Consider the following 12,463-nt stretch of genomic DNA (forward strand, 5'->3'; position numbering starts at 1 on the left):
AATAATATGCAGATACAATATACATATAATAATGTACAGAACATGGTGTTACACCTCGTTGATCACTTCTAGAACTTCTGGAAGTATGCTGATCGGCATATCAGAATCATAAGCAAGAATAACAACTAATATACTATTATGATAACAAATACAGTACCCATTTCATCATCATCATCATCGAGGCATCATTGCCCAGAATTAGGCTTTTGCTCGAAGTCCAAAAAAAAAAAATCAAACTAATCAATGCCATTTGGCTGATGCCCTACACTAGCATTATATTTTTGCACATCCCCCTCCAAAATCTGAGCTCTGATGACGCGACAACACCTAATCTTCTCTTAGATTGGCAGACTCAAAACACTGACTTCCTGTACACTTACACACCAATTGACCCAACGAATTACTTCAAAATAACAACTGATATAGCCATTCCTGGCTTTTCATAATGCTCCTCGTGGAAGGATGGGAACCAGTCAAACAAGCCCAATGTCTCCATCGGGAACGTTTAATCGTGAACTCTCAATTATATGAGGGATACACCACGTTTGAGTTACTGAACAACACAGGGAGGATCGAGTAAACGGAGCAGAGAGGCCGTCATTTAAACCATTCCCTTGGAATGATTTTAATTCTCATAATATCAAAATGAGATCCCTTTTTGATGCAACAAGTTTTACCAAGATAGGAAATCCTGTGATGAATTTGGCAGTGAAACAACAATATTGCAGATTCAGATTTTCCTTTTTTTCTTGGCGTGGAAACATTGCTTGAGACATTCCTCACTCGAGCAGTGCACTTTGGTGATATTTCTCTGTGTTTGGTAACACACTTTTGTGATATTTCTCGCTAAAGTAGCACTCTTCTGTGATCTTTCTCACTTTTGACTGGCGTGCTACTTTTCTATTTTAATAGAGCACTCTCGTTCATTGTATGTAAGTTGGTGTGGACGTGGATCATCAGCTCTCTTGGATTATTGCACGGCACCTGGCACAGCTCGCAACGGAGGTCTTCCTGGATGACAGACCTGAAATGCGAAACAGATTGTAAAATTAACGCTAATATGCCAAGTGCAAGCTCAATTTTCACCATGGGGGAGGGGAGACCAGAGAACCAGCAAGCATAACATAGAACCTTTTGATATCGGGGAACATAAATATTCCGATGCAAATGAACCAGAAAATCTGTTAGGCCCATGATCCCACACTTGCACATCGCCTCTACTCCTCTTTGGAGACCATTGTCTGTCTCCGGAGCAGCCATGGCCGGAAAGGATCAAGGTGGTACTTAGTTAAGTAATGCAATGTCCCAGCTCAGTTTTGAGATTCAAGCATTACAGACAACTTTTGATTACATTTCTATGTTTGTTTGTACACCTAACCATTGAAATCGCACCTGTCGCGTGAGTTAATATCACTCGCCAACACACTGCAGTCGGGTTTGAACCATGGCACAGACAGACACTCTATCATGGAGCTCAAATTTCAGAAAGGTCACAAACACATCATTGTTTCAAGGAACTCTGAATTGCGTACCTTCCAACTTTTTGTCTTAACCACTTGACATGATCGATAAGTCTCATCCTCTCTTTTCGTGGGTCGACGTATTCTCGTTGCTCATCTGGTGCTTTGAGCAAGACTCCATTGTGTAGCTGTAGCAGTGTCTCGAAGTCGGCCAAGTCTTCATCAACCTGGTGGTAGTTAATCTCATCTGGGGGTACCTGAGATAGGGGGGAAAAAAGATAAACATTGGGTTAAGTTGAAAACTAACCGGGGACCTTCCTCAATATTATCCACTTTCATTATTTTTGATTTTGGCCGAAGAGCTGTTTTTTTATAATGTAGACTTGTACTCGCACTCACCTGATTCCAACGATACATTCTTGGGAAATACTGTGGTGTGATGGACTCACGCCTCTTCTCTATCAGCCTGAAATTGTAAAGCATAACATACATCATTACGAGGGAGAAATGTCTTTCATAGGAAAAACAAACTTTTAAAGTTCAGAAAACTTGAACTCTTTAATGCCATAGAGGAAGCATCATAGAATCAGACTTCTATCAAAACTGCACCTTATCAGGTCTGGCCGTAGCTGATAAACCGAGTATACCTGATACTTCTAGTGCACACAAATCATGCACAATTACAGATGTATGAGTCATGACCGACAATACTGACCTCATGCAGTTACAACTAAACAACTTTTTGCTTTTTTCCAATCGTTTTACTTCAACATGTTCAAAAATTCAGTGAAAAACTTCATCACGGCTGTACGTTTACTCACGTTATAAGCTTTTCCCTGGTGTTTATCTGTATCCTCTTGATCTGTTCTGGAGTCCAGTCAACAGGTGACACTGTGCCGGTGCTGCCCAGGGCCATGTTGATGGCAGTTCGCACACCATTCACCTAAAGAACAAGAAAATGCATAATTTTTGTCACTGACATTTGCTGTTATATAAAGCAGAGAAATTCCTGTCATCTGAAGTTTTACTGAACACACAAAACATCACAGATAACAAATGACCTTGACCTGTTCCACCTCCCAATCAATAGCTGACTGACGCAGAGGCAACCAGAGGTCTGCCTGGGAATATATGACAATAACACAAAAGATTAGCTCTACTTTAGAATAAGAGCATTATTCAAACATTGCGCCCCGCACTGTGACAAAAGAATCACTAACGCAAAGCATTATGGTGAAGTCTTTAAATAGAATGAGGACTCCCCAAGGGGAATTCCTCAATACATTCCAGCAAAAGCCATTCAGACGACAGAAAACCTAACCACTTAAAAGCATTTTTTGATTGAGTGGGGATTCAAATTCACAGGAATTGTTTTATGAGCTTGACCAGTCTATTTTTTCCTGACCTCGCCAAGAAAACAGTTGTTACAGATGTCTGAGATGAGTGCTGTGCAGGAAAACACAAGTCCTCTGTTCAGGAAGTCAACATGACTCTCCTCTATACACGAAGTTCTATTTTAAAGCACGGTGACATTGGCATCAACTAAAGCTTTCGGTGACCATGAAACACCACAATGAACAGCTATTGTGTCACTGTGAAACATCACTTTTGGCTAGGGAATACTTCTGGATGCAGAAAATCTGCTCTGTGGATAGGAAAATACAGATGTGAATTGACAATTTCCACAACTCTTACCTCTGTCATCAAGAGCAAGACATCGCTCTATCAAGGACTGATTTGTCAGAATGCAAGGGTGTCGTTAAAAGTGGTTCTATGGTGACATTATGACTGATATTATTTTGAGTGAAGTTCAAGTCAGATGAGGAAACAATTATAAATCACATCCATGGTCAATTGTGCGAAATTTAAGATTTAGCCCTGTTGCAAGAAATCTTCCGCTAAGGTTGACAAAATGTTTCCTCTGCACGAAGCGGTTCAAAATGGCGACTTGGATGAAGTCAAGCGTCTCGTTCTGCAGGGGGAAGACATCAATGCAAAGAACGATACGGGCTGGATGGTGCTACACTGTGTAGCTAGGTCAACAGACGTCAAAGTTGCAGAGTATTTAGTGAGCCGGGGTGCTGACGTAAACGGTAACACTGACGGTGGAAATAACGCTTTGTTGTTTTGCTCCACTCAGGGCAACATCGACATGGTGAAATGTTTGGTGAATCTTGGAGCGGATATTAACTCTAGAAATAAGTTCGGTTTTAATGCGTTGCACAAGGCATCGCAGTCAACAAACTTAAACCTCATAGATTACCTAGTCACTCACGGTTTGGATGTGAATTCGAGAACTTTTAAAGGCAGTACCGCGTTACTTCTATCTTCAACTAAAGGTTATCTGGACATGGTAAAATGTTTACTCAGACTGGGCGCTGACATCAGCTCAATGGACAAGGCTGGGTTTAATGTTTTACACAGGGCCAGTCAATCGACTAATACTGATCTCGTAGCATATCTGGTCAGTCAGGGGCTGGACGTTAATTGCCAAACCACTCAGGGTGACAACCCAATACTTCTTTCCACAGCAAAAGGTGATACAGGCATGGTCAAGTGTCTGATAAGTCTAGGTGCCGATATAAACTCGGAGGATACTATGGGATGCAACGTAATGCACCAGGCATCCTTATCAAACAATCCTGCCCTTGTAGAATATCTGGTCAGTCGGGGTTTTGATGTGAATTGCAAAAGTACTCTCGAGGATGACCCATTGCTACTTTCATCAGGTCAAGGTCAATTAGAAATGGTGAAATGTTTGATGCGATTGGGAGAAGATATCAAGACGTTGGACATGTTGGGATACAGTGTCTTGCACAAGGCTTCGAAATCAAACAATCCTGACCTCGTGGAATACCTTGTCGGTCAGGGTTTGGATGTGAATAGTAAAACACTTGACGAGGTCACGCCGCTGCCCTTGTCAGCTGAGACGGGTCACTTAGGCGTGGTCAAGTGTCTCATCAGACTTGGGGCTGATATAAACTCCGAGGATATCCTTGGCTACAATGCATTGCACAGAGCTTCTGAATCGAACAATCCTGAGATTGTGGAATATCTGGTCAGTCAGGGTTTGGATGTAGAATGTAAGGTATTCAATGACGCCACTCCATTAATTCTGTCGTCGGGGAGAGGTGATATAGATATGGTGAAATGCCTGATTGGCCTGGGTGCAAACATAAACAGCAGGGATACAAACGGGCAGACTGCGTTGCACAGGGCGTCTAAATCTATCAACCCTCAGCTCGTAGAGTACCTAGTCAGTCAGGGTTTGGATGTGGACTGTAAAACTCCCGATGGAGTCTCTCCATTAGTGGCCTGCTCCTCAAATGGAAACATGACCATGGTGAAGTGCCTGATCGATCTGGGGGCAGATATAAACTCCACAGACCAGAATGGGTTCAACGCCATCCTCTCCGCATCGATCTCTAATAATCCTGACCTCGTGCAATATCTCGTAGCTCAGGGTCTGAGTGTCAATTCAAAATCATTTGAGGAAGGTACCCCGTTAACTCTATCATGTTGGAAAGGTAATTTGGACATGGTGAAACGTCTGATTGGTCTCGGGGCTGACACCATCTCAACAGACAGGAACGGGTACAATGCGATGCACTGGGCTTCTCTTTCAGGTAATCATGCACTGGCAGCTTATCTTGTCCGTCAGGGTTGCAATGTGAACTGTAAAACGCCCGGAAATGACACTCCAATATCTTTATCATCGAACAAAGGTGACCTTGAAATGGTGAAATTTCTAATCAGCCTTGGGGCTGACATAAACTCCGAGGACAGAAGTGGGTTAAATTTGCTTCATCAGGCATCACAATCAACAAATCAAAACCTTGTTGAATTCCTGGTCAGTCAGGGCTTAGATGCAAACAGTAAAACAGCTGTAGGAAAGACCCCACTGCTTTTATCAACAGAGAAAGGCAACATGGGCATGGTGAAATGTCTGATCAGGCTTGGGGCTGATATCAGCTCCAGGGATCAGTATGGGCAGAATGTAATGCACCTGGCAACTTTATCAACCAATACTGACCTTGTGGAATATCTGGTCAGTCAGGGTTTAGACGTGAATAGCGAAACTCTTGAGGCAGTTACTCCGTTATTACTGTCATCATGGAAAAGTGACCTGGACATGGTGAAATGTCTGATCAGGCTGGGGGCTGATATCAACTCAATGAATACAAGAAGCTGGGGGGCAATGCACTACGCAGCCAAATCATCCAATCCAGCACTCTTGGAACAGCTGGCTGATCTGGGGCTGGATGTGAATGGGAAATCTATAGATGACACAACTCCATTACAAATATCTTCAGATATAGGCAACATGGACATGGTGAAATGTCTGATCAGACTCGGGGCTGATATATATGCCATGGATAAGCTTGGATGCAACGTTCTTCACCGGGCATCCATATCTAAGAATCCCGACCTCGTGAATTATCTGGTAAGTCTCGGTCTTGATGTGAATGGTACAACTACATATGGCCTTACTCCGTTATCGATGACTTCAGATAAAGGAGACATGGACATGGTGAAATGCTTGATTGGATTGGGTGCTGATGTCAACACCAAGGATACACAAGGATATACTGTGATGCACATGGCATCTCTCTCGACCAATCTGGAACTAATAGAGCACCTAGTCAATGAGGGACTGGATGTGAACTGTAAAACATTTGACTATTTCACTCCACTGTTGCTTTCATCAGAAAGAGGCAACATGGAGATGGTGAAATGTCTGATCAGATTCGGGGCTGATATCAACGCAGTGGACAAGATCGGCTACAACGTCTTGCACAAGGCATCAATCTCAAGCAATCCTGATCTTGTGGAGTATCTCATCAGTCAGGGTTTGGATGTGAACAGTAAAACCTTTGGTTTCTTTACCCCTCTTTTGTTGTCGTCTGAACGAGGTAACCTGGATATTGTGAAATGTCTGATCAGGCTGGGCGCTGACATCAACACAGTGGATATAAAAGGTGCAAATGTAATATACTGGGCATCCAAGTCCTGCAATCCTGGCCTGGTGAAATACCTGGTCAGTCAGGGATTGGATGTGAATTGTAGAAACCTCGACAGCATCTCTCCGCTGTGTCTGGCATCGCATGAAGGCAACAGGGACATGGTGAAATGTCTAATTGAACTTGGGGCCGATATCAACTACAAGGACAGAATAGGGGCTAATGCCCTGCACAGGGCATCTCTTTCACACAATCCTGACGTCACAGAATATCTCGTCAGTCAAGGTTTGGATGTGAACTGTAAGACACTTGAGGAGTTTACTCCGCTAGGTCTAGCATCAAATCTCGGCAACATGGAGATGGTGAAATGTCTGATCAAACTCGGGGCTGATATCAACATCAAGGATAAGAAAGGATTCAATCTGCTGCACAGGGCATCTCAAGCAACGAACACAGACCTTGTTGAATATCTGGTCGGTCAGGGTGTTGATATAAATTGTAAAGCCGAAGGCGAGAATATCTCTGTATCACCACTGTCATTGGCATCAAGCGAAGGCAACCTTGACATGGTCAAATGTCTGATTAGCCTGGGTGCTGACATGATGACCAAGGATAAGGAAGGGTACAGTGTGCTACACAGGGCGGCAACATCAACCAATCCTGACCTAGTAGAATATCTAGTAAGTCAGGGTGCTGATGTGAACTGTAAAGATGAGGGTGGTTCGACTCCATTCCACTTGTCGTTCTTGCTCAAAGATGATGATACAACATCCTACCTAATCAATATTACGGATGCGGTGCACTCATTTCACCCATGGCACCCACTCCCTACTGGTGCGGAGCTTGGGTTTACCTCTGGTACCCGGCTGCTCCTTGACGTGGCCAATACACAAATCTCACAGTCTGAACTCGACCGTGCTCTGCAACTGAGTTGCTGCTACGGCCAAACCGATGTCGCAAGATTACTGCTACTGAAAGGGGCTGACACTAACACAGGTGACCATCTTGGACGAAAGCCACTGAAGTTCTCACCTTTTTCTACATTTATCGATTACGAGAAAGTATTCTCTACCAGTATGTCGCAAATGCTCAAAACCCCAATGGAACTCATCACTAGGTTACCAGGCATCGGTAGTGTCAGGGTGATCCCACACAATTATGCACAAGTGGTCCACATCGACATTTTGAATTTCTACGACAATCTACCATTCGCAGGTGAAATGTTCACCAATGCCATAAAGAGGCAATGTGGGAGTGCTGCTGAGGGCTGCCGAGTAGGCCTCCCCAACGAAATGGATATTCTGTTCATCATTCACTCCACCGGAATAGTCTGCACAACACCGATATGCTCTGGATACTTGCAGTATTCACGGCAAGGAGACAAGCTATTAGAAAGGGGAAGTAAAAGTTTCCATGAAACTTTTTTCAAGGAACTGCAGTCAGTCGTGCAAACTGGTTATAGAACGGAGAGAGTAAGCATATATGAAGCTGGGAAATTACATAGCTACACAAAAATGATGAATCGCAAGGCATGTACTCCTATGTTACCGATGTGGTGTGATGGGTTGAATGTTCTTTTTGTTTCTGTTGACACAGTGCCGTGTGTTCACATCAATGACTGGCGTGACGAATTTATCGCCCGGACGTGGCTGATGGATCGCTCTGAACTGCAGTTGCGAGGATACCTCCTGGTGCCAAAACCACCTCACAGGAAAAGTAAGCTTGCCAAACAATTCACTCAGAAAGAACTGAATGAAATGTGGAGGATTTCATTCGCACATCTTGAAGTTGAACACATCAGCAGATTGGAAGACAGAATCAAAGATGTTTACATCACAGCCAAATGTTTGAGGAACCCAGATGTGTGTCGCATCATGATTACTGAAGGTGAAGGTTTACCAAAGAATGTTGATGACTATATCAGTAGTTATGTACTGAAGTCAATATTTTTGAAAAATGTGGAGGGTTTTATCGAGTTGGACCTGAGTCTTGGTGAGATGGTGTGTAAGGTGTATGATGACGTAGACGACGCCTTCCACAAGGGCTTCATTCCCATGTTCTTCGCACCAAAGTTCAATGTCATCGATGGATTCAAACTTGACTTGGCCAAGAGTGCCAAAGTAGCCAGTGTAATGAAAGCATTTGTGAGGAGGTTGCATAACGGGGGAAAGGATGCTGCAGACCTCTGTGCTGTTCCCATAGAAACAGAGGAGTGGACATACACTGCATTTGACATAATCAGCAACCAAACTACCACATGGAAGATTAAAAACATTCCAAAGGCAGATGCCCCTTGGCAACGGTGGTTTCGGTGGGCTAGAGATCAGGTGAGGTTGGCGCTGCCTCGTCTTATTTCATTGGGTGTCGGGACATGCAGACTATTCCGGCACCACTCAGACCTGACAGGGTACCCAAGTATTTTTGGTCAGGGTCATTTGATTGGCAGTATCCTTGTAGCCTTATTGGCTGGGCTAGTCACATATTTATCCTGGTAGCTTTGCTGACTCTAACAAACTTCAAAATTAACCCATGGACTTACCATTGTGAGATCATCATTGTCTATCGTCACATCAAATGTGATTTCCATTTCATGATCCGGGAAGGCTGGATGGCCGCTGTCAGGATCCACCCCGAGGCCACACAGCACACCAATATATTTAGTCCTTGCTGAATCGGTCCTAAATGAAGAGAGAGAATAATATAATCTATATTGCCTTGAATCTGGGATATCAGAACTTTGTCACTTTTCTATTATCTTGTATAAAGTCTAAAGTCAAAATTTTGGGTTTATAGTCTTGTTGGACTTAATATTTGGCTCAAGTGCTACAGCCCTGAGTCTACAGCCCTGAGTCTACAGCCCTGAGTCTACAGCCCTGAGTCTGTAGCACTTGTTTCAGTTTTAGCTTGGTATCTGTTAACCATTTCTCTGGTTTCAAAGAGCTAATACAGTATCAACACAAAGGCTCATGACGGATGTTTTGGCTCATGACCATTTCGACCATTGGGGCAAAATGACTTCAGGTCATGCGTCATAAGCCGAAAGTTACATGGGCCGAAAAGACCATACATCCTCAAAAGAACCTTTTGTGGCAAATATTTCCAAGCTGGGGTAAATGCAAAGAGAATATGAGTACAGAACCTACCTAATCTCCGCACATGGAGCAAACAGCAAAGCAAGGATTGCCGGAAGTCCATGGATATGAGGCATGATAGTAGTATTCCTGGCGATGATTGAATTCCCAGATGGATTGAGCCCAACATGAGCAGCCACCATGAGTCGGTCATGAGAGTCCTGGGGTTCATCGTCGATTGTAATGCAGTTGATGCTGTCTCTCTCGATCTTCACTGACCTAAGTGAAAAGCAGAATGACGAGCTAATCAAGACACTAGATATCTACCAAAGGACTTTACTCACCCCAAAAATACAAACAAGCAATTTTTGTTGCTGCCACCTATGATTATAATTGCTGGTATGCGGGACAAAAATATCAGTTAGTAAAACCAGCAAATGCTGGGTTTGATATCGGAGCGATCCCGAGATTCTCGTTCGGTTCACTCACCTTAGTCTAGAGACCTTCGTGATACCATTGAAAGAAACTTCATATGCCGAGTTGGGTCCTTGTACGGTGATCTGAAAAGATCCGACTTCAATCAGACTTGATGGTATAAATGCAGGAAAGTAATGACAGAATATAAGACACAGAGACTTAAGGGTTAGGACAGTCATGGCAGCATACATTACACAGTCACATCAATGACAAATGACATACACTAGTGTGTTACATGATGTCAGGACAGCACAATTCATGAAAATGCCAATGCCAGGCCAGGAGGGCCAAGGCTGTACACTGCTGCCTATAATGCTTTTTAATAGCTTGCAAAGTTTCTTCTTTACTGTATTGTAGGCCTATTCTGAACTTTGATACTGCTGTAGGCTTCTTAGCCTGCAACATCTTTTTTCATTGTAGGCCTATTCTGAACTTTGATACTGCTGTAGGCTTCTTAGCCTGCAATGTCTTTTTTCATTGTAGGCCTATTCTGAACCTTGATACTGCTGTAGGCTTCTTAGCCTGCAATGTCTTTTTTCATTGTAGGCCTATTCTGAAGATGTAGGCAAGCATGGTAGCACTGACAACTTAAGAGATATACCAGCATATATCATTGCCAGGATAGTCACGACACTAACAACATGCATCCTCATGGCCTACATATGGTCAGTACAGAATGATGATGTGTAGATAGTCAATGCATTAGCAATGTCAATACACGCGACAGAGCAAGATCAATGTTTGGACAATCGTGACAAAATGCACTGCAAAGAGACATGTCCATCGCTGGGCAGCCATGACAGCATGCATGACACGACGACGAAACCCTCAATTCAGAACTGAAAGTATAAATACTATTGGCATGCTCAATTACGCAAAACAACGATATGATCACAAGAATAATCACCTTGTGTCCCCTCTTGGAGGAGCCCATGGCCTTGCCTGCGTCTGCTACTGCCAATTCCAACCAACTATCATCTGTATGCTGGGACCCGCCTAATCCAGGGTTGACGTCATAGTCTCGAGACTGGTGATTTTGCTGGAAGGAAGAATAGAAACTAAAAGAAGTTAAGTGGACCACATTGAGTTAGACCCTTCTGGCGTAAGATGTCGATAATGAAGCTAAAGAGGCCAGTCTCCCCCTTATCACTATGGCCAGCAATAGCCCAGACCCTATGGGTTGGAGACCGCTTAATTTCGACACCACAGTTTTCAACAGCATTTCCTTACCCTCGATGCATAACCTTCCTCCACTGGTTCAGCTAGACCCTTCCTGCACAATTCGTCATTGAGATTCACAGTGGCATTGCGACGATACTGGATAATCAACTCTGCTCTGATCTTGCCACTGACTATGGAGTAGATCTGAAGAAGATTAAGCAGGAAATATTAGTTTATTACATCCACCTTGGGTCCAAAATATTCCGGTTTAAGCTAAATGTAAAGAAGCTCACCAGGCTGGAGGCTCTCACAGTTTAACTACCAGTCTTACTCCCCCTGTCGAAGAAACTGGTCTAATGCAAGTTCACTTCCCAGTTGAGATTGGAAACCATCAAGATATACTCCTGGCTCACTGACCAATAAACCCAATTGGTGCCTAATCGTAGTGGCACACAGACGCTCATGTATCAGTGGAGGATGAATAACTCCCTGGTGAATCCCTCTTCCAAGTGCAGAGCAAACGTTGAAGAAGAAAAACGACTCCTGGGTGAAGAGAATACCTTAATGAGGCATGGATTCTTTGTTTGTCGCTCAATCAAGTCTTTTGCCTCCCGGCTCCACTGGCCATCCATACCTCTTGTGTTGGACGGCCGCACGCCGGACAGGAAACATTCCATGGCCTGAAATAACAAAAATGCGAAAAATGCAACAGTTGACATTGACAAACAATACTGTGTGGTTTGTAAAGTAAAGGCAACATTTAAATGTATATCCCTGAAATTGAACAATACAAAAGGCTCATTATCATATCCTCCCATAAGACCTAACCTGGAATTCTTCCTTGAGTAATGATGGCGGTATCTGCCTGATCTTCTGATGAAGCTGAGCTCGGTTGATCGTCTCCTTGTTCCCATAGTCGACAAAGAACACCTGGAATCGACAGAAATAAACATGAAAATATGCAAATATATGGTGATATTATGCACTCAATTGTCAATATTCTTCAGGTTATACAATAAAAAATACTAATTAAACAGATGTGTCTGCTTTAGGGAGGTATCACTGCTATTCTATGCTCACCTTTATAGTATCCATTGTTACAGACTCCACCCTAGCACGGTAGAATGTGCCCTGGAACTCTGCCAGGCAAAGCTGACCAACTGCAGGGTTTTTTATCGGGTCCACAGGAGACGACTGGAGGTGTTCTGCTATGGTCAGGTCAAGGGAACTGACCACTGAGTGATGGTCCGTGTAGAATGCCCAGAAATGGCCTGCATCTTCTATCTGTAAGAGATCTTTGATTATGCTAGAGCCAGGTCAAGCGAATTGACCT

The 12,463-nt window shown here is 43.5% G+C and overlaps 2 protein-coding genes across 3 annotated transcripts in view; one reads left to right on the top strand and one right to left on the bottom strand.

Annotated features, from left to right (window-relative positions):
- The window catches only part of LOC135501548 (ATP-dependent RNA helicase TDRD9-like), a 27,131-nt gene continuing 14,668 nt past the window's right edge, over positions 1–12,463 (bottom strand). For both annotated transcript variants that reach the window (XM_064793695.1, XM_064793694.1), the window contains 12 exons: positions 12,211–12,414; positions 11,959–12,060; positions 11,691–11,810; positions 11,200–11,334; positions 10,877–11,008; positions 9,982–10,052; positions 9,565–9,771; positions 8,961–9,099; positions 2,282–2,403; positions 1,860–1,926; positions 1,533–1,717; positions 1–1,024 (listed from right to left, as the gene is read on the bottom strand). In XM_064793695.1, the coding sequence (XP_064649765.1) occupies positions 901–1,024; positions 1,533–1,717; positions 1,860–1,926; positions 2,282–2,403; positions 8,961–9,099; positions 9,565–9,771; positions 9,982–10,052; positions 10,877–11,008; positions 11,200–11,334; positions 11,691–11,810; positions 11,959–12,060; positions 12,211–12,414 (1,608 nt within the window). In that variant the 3' untranslated portion in view covers positions 1–900. The remainder of the gene's footprint in view (positions 1,025–1,532; positions 1,718–1,859; positions 1,927–2,281; positions 2,404–8,960; positions 9,100–9,564; positions 9,772–9,981; positions 10,053–10,876; positions 11,009–11,199; positions 11,335–11,690; positions 11,811–11,958; positions 12,061–12,210; positions 12,415–12,463) is intronic.
- LOC135501547 (serine/threonine-protein phosphatase 6 regulatory ankyrin repeat subunit B-like) lies at positions 2,756–9,094 on the top strand. Its single transcript, XM_064793693.1, has one exon. It carries the CDS (start codon positions 3,373–3,375, stop codon positions 8,914–8,916), a length of 5,544 nt encoding a protein of 1,847 aa, XP_064649763.1. The 5' UTR covers positions 2,756–3,372; the 3' UTR covers positions 8,917–9,094.

This window comes from Lineus longissimus, chromosome 17 (assembly GCF_910592395.1).
Source record: "Lineus longissimus chromosome 17, tnLinLong1.2, whole genome shotgun sequence".
Lineage (NCBI taxonomy): Eukaryota > Metazoa > Nemertea > Pilidiophora > Heteronemertea > Lineidae > Lineus > Lineus longissimus.

Bases quoted from the DNA above. Each gene is read 5' to 3' on its own strand.
- LOC135501547 (XM_064793693.1), top strand. From the start codon at position 3,373: ATGTTTCCTCTGCACGAAGCGGTTCAAAATGGCGACTTGGATGAAGTC.